The 17,241-nt window shown below is 40.2% G+C and overlaps 1 protein-coding gene across 1 annotated transcript in view; it reads right to left on the bottom strand.

The window, feature by feature from the left end:
* Positions 1-17,241, bottom strand: part of LOC120538620 (dynein heavy chain 3, axonemal-like) — a 155,956-nt gene that overhangs the window by 12,718 nt on the left and 125,997 nt on the right. Inside the window, exons 64-71 of the mRNA XM_039768006.1 lie at positions 12,876-13,054; positions 11,251-11,509; positions 10,669-10,794; positions 10,398-10,575; positions 9,283-9,359; positions 2,776-3,069; positions 2,554-2,691; positions 1,589-1,849 (exon numbers count right to left, since the gene is read on the bottom strand). Coding sequence (XP_039623940.1) covers positions 1,589-1,849; positions 2,554-2,691; positions 2,776-3,069; positions 9,283-9,359; positions 10,398-10,575; positions 10,669-10,794; positions 11,251-11,509; positions 12,876-13,054 — 1,512 coding nt within the window. The remainder of the gene's footprint in view (positions 1-1,588; positions 1,850-2,553; positions 2,692-2,775; positions 3,070-9,282; positions 9,360-10,397; positions 10,576-10,668; positions 10,795-11,250; positions 11,510-12,875; positions 13,055-17,241) is intronic.

Here is a 17,241-nt window from a genome sequence, read left to right as displayed (position 1 = left end):
TGTTAAATGGTGCGACTCAAACCACCTACACCTGAACACCAGTAAAACCAAGGAGCTGGTGGTGGATTTTAGGAGGCCCAGGCCCCTCATGGACCCTGTGATCATCAGAGGTGACTGTGTGCAGAGGGTGCAGACCTATAAATATCTGGGAGTGCAGCTGGATGACAAATTGGACTGGACTGCCAATACTGATGCTCTGTGCAAGAAAGGTCAGAGCCGACTATACTTTCTTAGAAGGTTGGCGTCCTTCAACATCTGCAATAAGATGCTGCAGATATTCTATCAGACAGTTGTGGCGAGTGCCCTCTTCTACGCGGTGGTGTGCTGAGGAGGCAGCATAAAGAATAGGGATGCCTCACGCCTGGACAAACTGGTGAGGAAGGCAGGCTCTATTGTACATACGGAGCAGGACACTTTGACATCTGTGGCGGAGTGATGGGCACTGAGCAGGCTCCTGTCAAGAATGGAGAATCCACTGCATCCACTGAACAGTGTCATCTCCAGGCAGAGGAGCAGCTTCAGCGACAGACTGCTGTCACAGTCCTGCTCCACTGACAGACTGAGGAGATCGTTCCTCCCCCAAACTATGCGACTCTTCAATTCCACCCGGGGGGATAAACGCTAACATTATTCAAAGTTATTGTCTGTTTTTACCTGCATTTTTATTACTCTTTAATGTAATATTGTTTTTTGTATCAGTATGCTGCTGCTGGATGATGTGAATTTCCCCTTGGGGATTAATAAAGTATCTATCTATCTATCTATCTATCTATCTATCTATCTATCTATCTATCTATCTATCTATCTATCTATCTATCTATCTATCTAAAAACCCACTTCTTTAATTTTCTTTTTCTTGATCTCTTAAATTACTAGCATTACTAGCATTACTAACATTGGAGGAGGTCACAATTGGCTCTTTACATAAAATACAATTTAATTTGCCATTTTAGAAAACTGTCTCTAAATACTTTTTTTCTGGTACTTAGAACTATGTGCCTCTGTCCAGTGATAAAAGTACACTGCAGTCCTTGGGATGTTTGGAAGATGAAGGGAGCTCCACAAGAGTATCCTGTTAGTGGTGGCACATTAATGTACAATGTCCAGATGGGACTCTTAGAACCCCTAAAGGTTTATTTTCATAGCTGGCTGGAGGTTTTGTTTCCTTTACTCTCTGACCATCTGCCCAAAGTGTTTTTTTATTATGCTGGACATTCTGTTTCTCATTCCTACTGTTTAATATAACATTTTATTATTAAATGTTCCTTTGTTTTTACTTTCTTCTTTAACCTATTTTAGATATTACTATTTTAAAGCACTTCAAGCTTCTTTCATATGTGAAAGTCAGTCAGTCAGTCTCCAACCCGCTATATCCTAACACAGGGTCACGGGGGTCTGCTGGAGCCAATCCCAGCCAACACAGGGCGCAAGGCACGAACAAGTCCCAGGCAGGGCGCCAGCCCACCGCAGATATGTGAAAGTGTGTCATATAGATAAACAATGTTGGGATTTCTTTCAATAGCTGTGTTATATTTAAAATTTCTGAACATTTTATAAGTGGTGCACATCACATAATACACATGAATACCTCTGGCTCGGCGCTCATGGGGAGGCTCTTGATATGCTCCAAGTAGTTGCTGAAGCCACTCTTGGCTGGAAGACGGTACACCCCACTGGATGAGAAGGAGTAGTCCATATTGGTCAACATTTCTAAACAGTAGCAGGTATCCAACAAGCTGAGGAGTAGACGGCGGTCAAAGCTATCTGTCACACGGCCGCCATAGTTGCATTCACCAATGAGGTAAGACAGGGCATCCAGAGGAACCTCACTATATGTGTTCAAAAACATCTGCAGGAATAAACACATGACACTAAATATAAAGGTGCCCATCACATATAGCACCAAGTCAGAAATGTTTAAATGATCCCCTAATAATTTCTAACCAGTTAGTTTAAAACTTAAGAGAGCAAGAGAATGCTCATAGCAACCAACTGGAAGTGTGATGAAAGTGTACTTTTCAGGGTGCCATGCACTGGTAGCATGTTATGCAAGAACAGTAAAGGCTGAATGTAATGTAATAAAGTTGAATGAAATGAAATGTGGCAGCACTCAAACACAGCATGTAGATAAGCACTGTGCAGGAGTACCAATCTAGCTGGAATCAGTAAATCGGCCATGTGATGGCCAGTCAGGCCTCTAGTAGTTCCATACTCTGTATAGACACAAGGAGAAGCTCCCAAGTTCTGAGATGGACATGTGTTTATCAGAGAGGGTCACAGAAGGTCTGGTGTAGTCCTGGAGAATCTGGGAAACTTGAGTCTGTTGTGAGTGCTCAGATTGAAGTGTCTGGAAGAGTCTAAAGTGGTTTTAGATTGCCCAATGGATGATTTACTATATAGTATAGGGTCAAAATTGAGAGCATCTAATAGAAACTGGGAAGGTTAATGTTTTTCAGAAGAATTTTATGAAATAAGGAAACACGCGATTGGTGTCCTTCATCCCACTTCCAATTTCAAGTCTCAAGTCTGGTCCATTCCTCATCCTTCTCCTACCTGCACCTGCCGGGCACTAATGTGAAGGTCTGACTCATTGAATTCATAAGGGATATTCCAGCCAAGAGGTCCAAACATACGGCGCTCCTGAACCAAGCCATGGAAAAGACATAGACTAAAAAGAAGCTTCTCCCACTCCTGTTAAAAAGGATGGAAAGAACGAGTTAGTAGAATAACAGAAAGAACACATATTCTGGACTATGAAGACAATGCTGAAGGTACCTCTTTCTTATTGCACCCCTCATAGAAGGTGGGATCAGAGATCGGGTTGCTTAGATAAGAGCGTAGTAAGTTGGCACGCAGGCCTTTGGGTGGCTCATTGGTCATCTTGATGCCATTCTGAAGGATGGAAATGGGAAAATCTGAGGAGGGGTAGCTAGTCAGCCACAACCTGAACCCTGGTTTGACCAAGTCTTGATCTGATAAGAGCTCCTCACAAATCTGCTCCAATTCTGGGAGCCAACTTGGTGCCAAATGGCAATTCTGCAGAATGACCCAAGTCCCCTCTGCTGCAGCCTGTCAGGACAGAAGTAAAGGAGAAATCAGTTGATGCTTCAAAGAGCTTTATTTGAGGTCTAAAGAGAAACCCCAAGAAGAAGACTCTGTTGAAAACGTGGAGAATGTGATGGCATTGTAGTGTCACTGGGCTTATGCCTACTAAAGCTGACATGATAGCAGCACCACATATTTGTAATAATGTCATTTTCTTTTGGGTCTGTTATCTGCTTTTAAATAAATGTTTTTTGAGCAGAATGAACAGAGAAAAGTATATGTCAGTAGAAATGGAACCCTGCTGCGTTTAGACCAGGGAAAGTTTGGGTCATAGTACATCTGGCTTTAGGGACTTGGATATGACATAATTTTTTAGAGAAAACATTTAAACCAAATACAGAGATTGAGAAATGGTTGATGTAGTAGTGCTCATGAGCAAAAGGAGAACTTGCTCTATCCAGTGCATGACCGTTTTGACAAGGAGACATCTTTACTGCTTTTTATTAATTACTAGTAAAATACCGGCGCTTCGCAGTGGTGAAGTACTGCTTTAAAATTTTAATTGAGAAGAAAAGTAAACCTTTTTAAACTGAGGGAAAATATACCAATAATTATTTGTTAAGGATCTCTTTGTATACCACATTGTCAGTTCGGCCCTCCGGTTGTAATATGACCAAGCTGTGCGCTGAGCTTACTCTTGAGCATGCAATGTACAGTTGGCCATGTGAACAGTAATCTTGTTTCAAATCTCACAGCTTGGATTGCTGCTGTCATAATCGGTTTGAGTTTCATGGTTTGTTTCAATTACGACAGTATTTGTAGGACTTGTGTTGAAGAGACATTTGGCATCTGTCAAGCGTTGTAATCATAATCCAGCTTTTGAGAGTTTAAACATTCATAAACATCAAAGTGTCCACTACTGAAATCGTCACCTGTGAATCTAAGATGTTTAAGAGGCATTGGCGGTTGTCGAAAGGTGTAAAATATTTCACCATTTCGGTACACTTGAAAGTGACAACCGAACAATTCAGCGGCAGCCATCAACTCACATGCAGATGTATAAGTGAAGGGCTTAAGCATTTCACTCTTCTAGTGCTCCTGTGTAGTATAATTATCTCCTGTACCGTCATCAGTCCACACCTTGAACCTGTCCCAGTCATTCAATACATAAGACACAATGTTCCTCTGGATATCAAGAGTGAGCCTGATATGGCCGTGCAATATGTAACAAAGAGAATGGAAAAGGTAGGTGCCATCTCCGGGCATGGAAACCACTTGGTAAGTGACAGTTCTTTAATCGATGGTGATCACCTCGATAGACAAGTTAATGGGGGTACGGTTGGAACGATAAAGGAAATGGGTACCTGAACAATGTAAAGTAAGTCTAAAATACCTACACAATAACTATAATCTTAATAAATGAACAATAAAACAGCGGAGAAGCCGTGGATTAAATAAAAAGGCTTCAGCTATCAGCAGGGAGACGTGAATCCCGTGGCGAAGCAAGGTAGGGAATGAAGAGACCGGAGCGACGGATGGCTTTATATAGGCAGGCAGCCAACAACGTGGGAGGCGTTGGGATGGGGGACCCAACGCCGCCTCACACGGCGACTGAGCTGCAGGCTATGGACGTATATATGTACGTAAGTAGGATTCAGTAATCATTGAGAACCCGCGTACCAAATTTCTTGAAGATGGACCCATAAGTAACAAAGACTGTTGGAAAGTTCAATATGGTGGCCGACAGTGGCGTCATACCACCGAAATAAGTATGTACATCGGTTTCCGTTAGCACAGGGAAGCTGCCTACCAAATTTTGTGAAGATGGGGCCATAAATAAGAATATTCAACATGGCGGACGTTGTCGACAGTTATGACTGTTACGCTATGAATTTCTAAATGAAACCTGCTTAACTTTTGTAAGTAAGCTGTAAGGAATGAGCCTGCCGAATTTCAGCCTTCTGCCTACACGGGAAGCTGGAGAATTAGTGACTAGTGAGTGAGTGAGTGAGTGAGTCAGTCAGTCAGTCAGTGAGGGCTTTGCCTTTTATTAGTATAGACTAGCAGAATACCCGCGCTTCGCAGAGGAGAAGTAGTGTGTTAAAGAAGTTATGAAAAAGAAAAGGAAAAACTTTAAAAATAATGTAACATGATTGTTAATGTAATTGTTTTGTCATTGATATGAGTGTTGTTGTCATATCTATATATATATGTATATATATATATATATATATATATATATATACAGTATATGCCAGCAACACTCATGACAATGACAAAACAATTACATTGTCAATCATGTTACATTATTATTAAAATGTTTCCTTTTCCTTTTCACATACATGTGTACATATATACACACACACATATACTATGGGGTGCCAAACAGGCAAACCACTCAAACCACTTACACCTTAACACCAACAAGACCAAGGAGCTGGTGGTGGATTTTAGGAGGCCCAGGCCCCTCATAAACCCTGTGATCATCAGAGGAGACTGTGTGCAGAGGGTGCAGACCTATAAATATCTGGGAGTGCAGCTGGATGACAAATTGGACTGGACTGCCAATACTGATGCTCTATGTAAAAAAGGTCAGAGCTGACTATACTTTCTGAGAAGGTTGGCATCCTTTAACATCTGCAGTAAGATGCTGCAGATGTTCTACCAGACGGTTGTGGCGAGTGCCCTCTTCTACGCGGTGGTGTGCTGGGGTGGCAGCATAAAGATGAAAGACGCCTCACGCCTGGACAAACTTGTTAAGAAGGCAGGCTCTATTGTAGGAGTAAAGTTGGACAGTTTAACATCTGTGGCAGAGAGACGGGCACTAAGCAAACTCCTGTCAATCATGAAGAATCCACTGCATCCACTTAACAGTGTCATTTCCAGGCAGAGGAGTAGCTTCAATGGCAGACTTTTGTCACAGTCCTGCTCCACTGACAGACTGAGGAGATCGTTCCTCCCCCACACTATGCGACTCTTCAATTCCACCCAGGGGAGTAAATGCTAACATTAATTTTCTTTTTTTCATTTTTATTACTATTTAATTTAATATTGTTTCTTTGTATCAGTATACTGCTGCTGGATTATGTGAATTTCCCCTTGGGATTAATAAAGTATCTATCTATCTATCTATCTATCTATCTATCTATCTATCTATCTATCTATCTATCTATCTATCTATCTATCTATCTATCTATCTATCTACATTGATTTTCTGAATATATAAAGTCAGCGTCAGAATATATAAAGTCAAAACTTGAATATATAAAGTCAGCGTCGGTATATATAAAGTCAAACTTATTTCTGAATATATAAAGTCAAAAGTTGAATATATAAAGTCATCGCTGGAATATCTAAAGTCAAAACCTGAATATATAAAGTCATCGTCGAAATTTATAAACTCATTCCTGAATATATAAAGTCAAAATCTATTGATTGAAACGACTCTGAACTGAACTAAGTTAACAAAAACGTATTCAGAAAAATAAATTAAAAAAACACTGTTCGGTTAATGTTTTGAAAATGATGCATGTGCCCTGCCTAGGATTGGTTCCTGCCCTGCGCCCAGTGTTGGCTGGGATTGGCTCCAGCAGACCCCCGTGACCCTGTGGTCGGATTCAACGGGTTGGGAAATGGATGGATATTCCGACGCTGACTTTATATATTCAAGATTTGACTTTATATATTCAGAAACAAGTTTTGACTTTATATATACCGACGCTGACTTTCTATATTCAAGTTTTGACTTTATTTATTCCGACAGTGACTTTATATAATCAAGTTTTGACTTTATATATTCGGGAATGACTTTATATATACAAGTTTTGACTTTATATAGTTAAATTTAGTCATCATTGCATACATTTTTCTTTACCATAGAAATTTAAAGACTAAATTCAACTTCCATTCCTACCAAAGATATTTCTGGCGACTAAATAGAACCTACTTATATCCAAATTCGAGCTATTGAGCCGTCGCCTGCCTGCCTGAATAAGTCACCCTCGCTTCGCTCTTACTTTTTTACCGTTCATTTAATCATGGCTAGTGGCGGAAAATTATAAAATGGAAGGAGGATTACACTGAGTATGGCTTTACCAAAACAATTATTGATGGCGAATTGATTATTCATAAAGCTTCAATTGGTAATCTGTTTTTCTGTGTTAACCTCATATTTTTTCATACTTCTTCTCAAACTAAGGTGGTGCGAGGGTAAAATGAATCGGGAAGCGCTGATTAATGTAATCGATGTACCAGGAAATCACGCATTGACAGAAGTTCCCCTTTGCTTGGAATTGAAAGTGTGATTAAATGCATTATTTTTTAACGCATTATGGCACACATGCATCGAAGCTTCTCAGCTGTGCTTGTGCTAAGAAAAGGAAAGATTTTAAAAATAACGTAACACGATTGTCAATGTAACCTTTTGTAAGTAGTGCCTGGAGGATTCAGTGTGGAGAAACTCTAGTGACAGCGTGTGTATTAACTTGTGGATTTTTCTGTGAGTATTTGGTGGCAGCGTCACAAAGTCGCTTCTGTAAGACTGCGTTAGCTGCAGAGCTCAGAGCGAAATGAGGTGAATGGGAGGGGAGATGATGACGTGACTCCCCCACCCGCCTTAACTGTCAATCCTCCACAAACACAGTCTCTCGGAATTTGCACAAGAACAGCCCTTCACCTGCAATTTTAACTTAGTTACAAAGTGATCAAAACTCTCGTTTATATTCTGCGTCCTCTCATTAAACATGTATCCCGCAATACCCGTGGGCATGACAAACGCCAGCGGCAGCCTGTCTATGAACTTAATTTAAAGTGTAGGTTTACATTGTGCTTTGTTTCCGAAGTAGCAGAACTCATGAATATGGTTGTATATGTCATTCGCTCGCTTCTTATTGTTTCGCTGCCTTCTCAATTGTATACTGCATGTTTTCTTCAGCGCTTTTTGGAGCTCTTCCTGGTTTTCTACGTACTGCGTTGACGGTCAGTTCACGTGATTACGTGGGAGGCGTGATGATGTCACACAAAACTCTGCCCCCCACGGCTTTTCATATTCAACTCCATTACAGGAAATGGAGAAAAATAGCTTCCAGTTATGACCATTACGCGTAGAATTTCGATATAAAACCTGCCCAACTTTTGTAAGGAAGCTGTAAGGAATGATCCTGCCAAATTTCAGCCTTCCACCCACACGGGAAGTTGGAGAATTAGTGATGAGTCAGTGAGTGAGTAAGTCAGTGAGGGCTTTGCCTTTTATTAGTATAGATTATCTATCTACTAATTAATTAACCACTTGTCATTTCTATACAGAGAATAAGAGTGGGAAGAGCTAAGTGGTGACAGATGAAATATAAATTTGTCCTTTGGAACTTTAAATTTGGGGAAGTAGTTTTTTCTGCAGTTGTACATCTAAGCTGTATTATTAGACAGTTCATTGGCATAATAAATAACAAAACAAATACATTTGCAGTAGCTCTCATTTATGGGTTCTTGCTAACTGTTGCATCTGGCAGGACATTTTCAAACTCAACCCAGTTCAGGATTGCTGGAGAACAGAATCTATTTCATCCACACCTAGGCAGAAACCAGTATTAGAAAGCATGCAAGTCCATCATAATGCCCACGTCACACTTTGTTGCTTCATAACCAATAATTAATCTAAGTTACATATGTTTAGGGATGTTAGAGAAAAATCAGCAAATCTTTGACATGGTAGAACATGTAAAATCAACATAGACATCAACTGGGCACAAGATTCAAACTCTGGTTGCTATATCTGCAAGGCTTTAGCAGCACCACCACACATTGTGCCCTTTTAGTTTTATATTTAGTGCATGTAGTCATATTATGGATATTGTGGCATTTCTGTAAGTATGCGATTGGTTGTTCACTGTTATAATACAGTGTTAAGTTTATTACATATGCATTTATATGGTTATACCCTATTCTGTTTTTTTTTTAAAATTGGGTTATTTTTGTCATCTTTTCTGACATTTGGAATGGCAGCATTTAATAGGCCTTAATTTAGCCTGCTCAAGATACTTTAAATGGCTTCTGCACATTACCACACAGTGCTACGTGCACAGGAATCCACAAGCTGCCATGAAAGTTTAATTTGGAAGACAACTAAAACATATTCACAGATTCTGGAGGCTACTGGTATTTAGGTAGGTTAACTGGTAACTAGTAGAGAAGACTGTGGCTGTCATTCCTGAAAAGGCCACAAACACTTCAGTAACTCACCTTCTTGATCATGTTACGTGCAATAGGGCCCTGGCCCTGTCCAAGAGAGACTGTCTGCAGATGAGCTCCTCCCATCCCTGTGAAAAAAGCAGTTGGCTATTGAATGGGAGATAAGATCCTGTCCCCACATTCCTTAAGGTGTGACACCTAAGTAGTTGAATGTTGTAAATTTAACTTCACTAGCAACTATGTAAAACAAAATCAAGTACTCTATTTTATATCATACTTAATTTGGGAGGCATATATTTTCAATTTAGTCTTGCAAATTATTTTGGAATGATCTGGAGACACACTTAAGAAAACTGAGCCGGATTCACTGAAATACTCCAGGTGCAGCACAGGTCATCTACTCTTCAGTTCAAAATCTGTGCACCTCACATCATTGTGGTCCAGAACTGGAACTGCTACAGATAAAACTAGGTCTACCCTAACCTAGCTTAGGTTTTCAAATAGCCATTAGCATGCAACCATTCCATAAAGTAATGTTGAGCACTAAGCATCAAAAGAGAATGTGATTATGGCAGTGTGAAGTAGCATTCCACTCACACATTTCTTAAACTCACTTTCTCCTTTAAAAAATGAATTCAACCATTTTCTCACTTTAGCAATCACAAGTGCAATACTGATTCTTTTTAACAGAAGAACACCATCTTCAGGTGCTTCACAGTTTCAGAGCTGTACTGCAAGAATACAGAAGTTAAGTGGCTCTCTCAGGACAACACCATGAACACCATGAATTGAAACAGAACCCCTGTTACTGTTCCAATACTTTAGTAAATAAATGACAGTGGCATTCAGTAACACAGTACTTCATAGACAAGACTGCCTCTGTTTTTTTTAAACTCCAGAGGTGTGGCATCCCCAAGATTGGCCTGTGCTGGTGAAGAAGAACATTTATAATGTTCAGTGAACGACATGCATGTAGATGACAGGGAATTCCCGCTGTCCCTGTTTTCTCTTTCATTCCAATTTAAAGGAAGAACCTCATCATTCTCGAGGTAGGACTCGGAGCCCAGTCACTGACAGTTTATCGAAAGGTCACCTTCAGTGTTTATCAGTGCTAGATCTTCTTCACTGCACTTAAATATTAAAAGAAAATTCTCTTAAACCAGTACCTTTTTCCTCAGCAAACTTGACAAGAACAGCCATGGGATCAGCACCAGGTGACAGTATGAATACGAGGGGAGTGGAACAGGTGGAATCCATATAACTGCGCTGGAGGTCAAAAGTTGGGGGCTCAACGTAGGATGGGCCCATGTTGTCAATAATGAAATGTTGCACAGCAGGGATTATCTGTGTATGATAGGAACATTTGAACTGATATCTGGTCATGAAGAAGTCCATTGAGGTGCGACTAGCTCTCCCTAAACACCATTTCTATTTTACCTTGTCTGGTCGTATGCAGCGTAAGATAAGCAGTTTCTGAAAACCACTGAGGAGGTCATCCCAGGGCTCTGGAAGTGTCATCTCATTGGGGTGTGCAGAATCATAAACATTTTTCCACCATGAGACCTGATCAGATTAGAAAAATTACACGTGTACTCTGTTACTCGCCTACTTGATTCATGTCTTCTGCCCACATTCTCCCATTTAAAGTCCTGTAACTAGAACATGGTTTTCCCAGAATGGATACCAGGAACCTTGGCTTCCATAAACAAGACCTTAAATATTTTTTCCTGTGAATCTAGCCACTAAACCTCTTCTGTTTGTTTCATTTCATCTACATACTCTGCCCCCTACAATATCTCTCTTTATATGCCTTTCTATCTGTCCACCATCTGTGAGCTCTCCTTTCCATCCATCACAGTATTCCTGGAGAGAAGCTTTACATTATGTTAGGGTTCTATGATGTTTCATCATAGATGGTGTCACTTTGACAACTCCTGCAGAATAAGAATAAGAACTAATTATGGGATTCCCCAATCAGCATAACATCTTGTGTCATCCTTTCCAGGAAGTTTAACTTACATTATTGGTGAAGTTTTCCCTGATCCAGTTGAAGGCTGGTAAGGTGGACAGTTGCATCAGTTCAGTCCATGATTGGTTTTTAAGCCAGTCAGGTGCTGGGTTCTTGTATGGGTTCTCCAAAGCTACCCCACCAGTTAACAAAAAGCGCCACTCAGTTTCATCCACCTGGCCCCTGTTACTTTGCAGACCTACACAGAGCAGGAATAAGAAAAGCAGCTTGTGCTTCTCAAAGAGTGACCGGCATATATTCTGGTAGATGCTGTAGGGAGAAATGGAAAAAGGGGTTGTCAGTGCCCATAGCTGTACTCCTTTTTCAGCTGGACACATAGGACCAGAAATGGGTCAGGCCACAACACCCAAATAAAACATTTTTACCTGAAATGAAATAAAGTATTTTTTATGGGCTTTTCAGTGTTTGTAGCCTTTTTAGCATTATGTTTAATCCGGGAAAAATGAACCACAAATGATCTTCCAACAAGAAAACATGTCATGTGTAACAGAAAAATACCAAACCTTTAACATAAATGCATTGAGAAATGTCTATGTCTAGTGCCCACTGGTGTACTGATGCAGATTTAGTATATGTCCTTCGTGTGACATGCTTTGAAACAGTCTGATGCTGTTTCAGTGGTATCAGGACAGTTGAACTGCGTTTCTTTGCACACTTTTTTTTATAATATTTTATCTGTTGCTTGTGTATGAGAGGGTAGAATGTCAGTGCCTGATCCTCACGATCATTGTGTCCAGAGTGTTATTGTAGTGTACCAGAGCACAAGACTAATCGACTTCCACATTTCCCCTGACATTAACATTGACAGATGCTGCATTATGAACAATGATTAGGGGGCTAATGCTTTTCTTGTCTTTCCACTTGATTGCAATCATTTTATCTTTTTGCAAAACTGAAGCTTTATGCAACCAAATTCACTAAGCATCTTACAACAGTTCGGTCATGCAGTGCTACATGCATCAGTTTCAGTATCTGTGTCAACATCTGATGACCAATTCACCTTGTCATCATGATCACTCTGCGGTGGGTTGGCGCTCTGCCCGGGATTGGTTCCTGCCTTGCGCCCTGTGTTGGTTGGGATTGGCTCCAGCAGACCCCCGTGACCCTGTGTTCAGATTCAGCAGGTTGGAAAATGGATGGATGGATCATGATCACTTGATTCTAAAGGCTCAATTTCAGTTTGTTTTAAAACTGGCTTTACATTTTTTCATTTACACATTGTTTGCTTTGGTTGAAGGCTCCACCGCACTCATGAATATTGATGAGTTACTAGAAATATCCATCCATTATCCAACCCGGTATATCCTCATTACAGGGTCACGGGGGTCTGCTGGAGCCAATTCCAGCCAACACAGGGCGCAAGGCAGGAAACAAACCCCAGGCAGGGAGCCAGCCCACTGCAGAGCAAAGAAATATTAATGATATGGCATCCACTAGATGGCAACAGAATACTGTCCAGAGGGAACTTTGTGCTAAACATTGTACAAATTACAGGTTGTCCTGAAAGACACTCAGGATTAACCGTAATTAAATAGAATTTCCATCGCGAGAGATGTTTAGGGTTCATTCTAAAGAGGTCAAAGAAATAAATCCACATCAAAACAAGCTGAGTTACCTGTATGTGAAGTGCTTGTTGAGGTTGTCAATCCTTTCATACAGCAAGACGGAACTTTCACTCTCTGAAATTGATTTGACGTACAAGTTGAGGAACCAGGCCAAAGAGTACTGGTACATTGGGTCGATATTTGCTAGGTTAGAAATCACAAAGAAAAGTACACTGGACTGGTTGGCAACCTGCCAAGAAAAAATGTACAAGCCATCAGTCAGAATGAGATTGTGAGTGGGGAATAGAGCTTGAGTAGAGTCAGACTTTGGCCACACTACCATAGGTACTTTTGAAAATAACTCTTTTTTATTTGTTTTGGCCTTATATCCACACCGAAACAGCATTTTTGACCACAGCATAGCTTTAAGCACTTTGAGCTACTTTTTGTATGAAAATGTGCTATATAAATAAATGTTGTTGTTGTTGTTAAAAATGGCAAGTATGGATGGAGAAAATGAAGTTTGTGATGTGATCAGATGCTGACTTCAGTTGTGATCTCAGTTTTGCTGTGAGAATAGTCTTCTCCTTACTTTTTTGCAACAGATGACATTGACAATACATTGAAACATTTGAAAATGTCGGCATATTTAAATTAGCTGGACTCCCAGTATATTATTTTCCCTAGTTTTATTTATATTATACAGGCTTTCCTTGCTTAATGAAGAACCGCCTTTCAAAATTCACATATACAAAACATCTTTTCATACTTTTTCATCTTATAAACCCCAGGAAATCTGAAGTTGCATGCATATAAAGACTGAGTCTAGGAAAATTTTCAGACCCATGCTGCTGATGCTAACACCAGATTATTATTGCCATTATTCAAAGTACTAAACATTAATTGGGAAATGCGCTTCAAGCACACAAATCCTAAATACAATTTATGTTAATATTAACAAATAGAGCATCTCATCTCATTGATGATGCATGCTCGTTTGAAACTTGCCTCGATTGTTGTCGTCACTGCCCGTATGTGTTAAGTAGAGGAGTGTGAGGTGGTTCAACTCCCAGCCTTGAACTGTATCCACCAGTAATAAAATGGTTGGATGTGTGGACAAACAGTTGTAGATGTGCTCCTTAAAACCAAAGAACGAATGCGGAGCTTCTGTTTCTTTAGTGGGACTGTGCAGGACAATGTATTAAAAGCAATGAATCCATCTTCTGTAACAAATGCATGACACTGCAAGCTAAACAATTACAACTCACATCTGAGGCTGAGCACATCTGATTGCACTCTCGAAGCTGCACAAATCTGTTTCATAAGTAAGTCTTAAACGGATAAGACTGAAAATAACAAAATCCTTTGTGTACCTGTGTGTTGGAGCAGGATTCCGGCTGACGTGATAATTTCCTGATGGCGCCCAAACTAGTGTTATCCAATTACAAGCCTGCATACAGATGTTTACAATTTCACCATATATTCCTGCTTGTCATTTGTAGGCAGACCATGTCACGTGTAACAGAAATGTGCAAATTGTAAACCATGTATATTATAAATGTGCACGTCGCAAATTGTCCGGATGTCTGTTTGTAACATTTTCGTTTTCATTATCAATGATTTTAAAAGCATTCATCTTAGTTTTTGTCATTAAAGGTACATTTTTCTTTAGTTTTTGTTCCATTTTTGCCACAGAAAAAATGATGTTGACGAGTATTTTTCGTCTTAGTTTTTATCAACAAAATTAACACTGTTCAGGAATGGATTAGGAGACCTGGGGCCTCATGTATAACGGCATGCGTAGAACTCGCACTATAACATGGCGTAAGCATAAAAGCCAAAATGTGCTTATGCACAGAAAAATCCAGGGGCCTCATGTATAAACGGTACGTACGCACAGAAATGTTGCGTAAGAACTTTTCCACGTTCAAATCGCGATGTATAAACCCTACACTTGGCGTAAAGCCACGCACTTTTCCACGGTACCTCATGCCTTGTCGTACGCAAGTTCTCCGCTCGGTTTTGCAGACTGGCGGCACCCAGCGTCAAATCAATGCTACTGTTCCTGTATGGTTACACCTTATTTTCCTGACGCGGCTTTATAAATACACCGAAACTAACCGCATATTGTTTATTAGTGTAAAGCATCTGATTGTAATTAACTTGTAACAATATAATGGTCCAGGGAAGAGCCATAGTATTCCAAATACCATAACTGCTTTAGCGTTGTTACTATCACTGCACCTTCTTCTTCTTTCAGCTCCTCCTGTTAGGAGTTGCCACAGCGGATCATCTTTTTCCATATTTCTCTCACTGCACCACTCGGAGTATTTATATCACTGTATCTGAGTGTGAATCACAACAGCAGCTGATCGGAAAGAGAATTATCGGTATACAGCTTGGATTTTTCTGTGCATAAGCACATTTCGGCTTTTGTGCTTACGCCATGTTATAGTGCGAGTTCTACGCACGGCGTTATACATGAGGCCCCAGATGCAGGAATCTGTGCGTACTCCAACTTCCACGTTCTTCCGCTACATAAATCCTGATCAGCGTGAAAACTAACGCTCGTGTACGCGCTTTATGTAACGCCCCAACTCCTCCCAGAATTACGCCTCTTTGAATATGCAAATCAATATAAATCGGGATGGGAAAAGCACGGGGAAAATATACGAATTTCAGCGAATACCAAGTGGAGGCAAAGGAAAAACATACTATTTGTTCAAATAAACCGTGGTATAATCAACAAAAGGAAGTTGATCGAGTGACATAGCGTGTTGGAGAAACTTGAAAGCTCACGTTCACAAAATCGCACAGTGCCGGAAATAAAAAAGAAGTCACATATCAAAGACGCCTTGAAAAGCCGAGTTGTAGCCCACTGTCTGAGTGTCATATGAAAGCTTATTAGTGTACAGAGAAAAAAAGGCACACAGTGGGGAAAAAACACGAAATGTCAACTTTAATCTCTAAATTTCCACTTTAATCACATAGTTTATTTTGTCATTAAAGTAGAACATCATAAACTTCATCTTAAAATCGTTTAATTAACCAGTTTCTCAAATCACATCGTAATTAAAGCAGCACGTTAAATGCTTTGTTTTGTATTTGATCTTCTATGTGCTCTATGTGTGTGAATCACTACTTGCTTCTTAAACTGTCTCTCTTCCTCCAACTGGACACAGCGTCCATTACATTCGTGATATTACAGCTCTCTGAATAACTAAAATACTGAGATGTATACGTGATGTCATTTTCATGATGATAGGAGTTAAAAAGCACGTTGTTAAACATGTGTTTCACTTCGATGAAATAATTTATTGCAGCAGTACTCAGGGGCGGCTCTAGGCTTGTGGTGGCACTGGGCAGAGGAAGAATCGGTGGCTCCTTCGTGCGTCAATGTCAGTAAGGCAGCTTATGCACGGTGGATGGCCTCGTCCGTTGCAGACACTGCATAGCCGCCTCATGCTCGTGACACAAGCATTTAACTTTTACCGAAATTTGTCGCTACGTTTTTAGCTGAGTTGTTATTTTCTCTTTCTGTTTTATATTCAATATATATTGGTGTAGCCGTCACTGCAGTCAGTGCTTTTCTTTCCCCAAGTAACCGATCGCCATACAATCAGCTCTGTAATAGAAGTTAACGTTTAAGGAACATTGAAATATCTTCGTAGTACATGTTTAATTATTCTATCCTTAACGACACTCCCAGTGAAGAATATAGATTATTTAAATGAAGTTAAAGTTTTATCTGTATAATTTAATAAACATATTTTGCTGCATTTCACCTTAAAAATGATATCGTCATCATATGTAAATACGCGCTTTATAAAGTGGCCCAGGTTGTGAGATATTATAACTGTAGTGCAAGTTTACAGTGAGGTGATTGTACTTATAAGTATTAACAGTTCTACAAGGAGCAAATGATTGAGTGCGTTTAAAGTTTTTGGGATGAAACTGTTTCTGAACCGCGAGGTCCGTACAGGAAAGGCTTTAAAAAGTTTTGCCGTGACTGAAACAGCGTGTCCTTGAAGCTGTATACCGATAATTCTCTTTCTGATCAGCTGCTGCTGTGATTCACACTCAGATACAGTGATATAAATACTCCGAGTGGTGCAGTGAGAGAAATATGGAAAAAGATGATCCGCTGTGGCAACTCCTAACGGGAGGAGCTGAAAGAAGAAGAAGAAGAAGAAGAAGAAGAAGAAGGAGAAGTGAGAGTAACAACGCTAAAGCAGTTATGGTATTTAGAATACTATGGCTGTTCCCTGGACCATTATATTGTTACGAGTTAATTACAATCAGATGCATTACACTAATAAACAATATGCGGTTAGTTTCAGTGTATTTATAAAGCCGCGTCAGGAAAATAAGGTGTAACCACACAGGAACAGTACCATTGCTTTGACGCTGGGTGCCGCCAGTCTGCAAAACCGAGCC

This window comes from Polypterus senegalus, chromosome 11, assembly GCF_016835505.1.
Source record: "Polypterus senegalus isolate Bchr_013 chromosome 11, ASM1683550v1, whole genome shotgun sequence".
NCBI classification, from domain to species: Eukaryota; Metazoa; Chordata; class Cladistia; order Polypteriformes; family Polypteridae; genus Polypterus; species Polypterus senegalus.
This window is presented reverse-complemented; position numbering and strand designations above follow the sequence as displayed.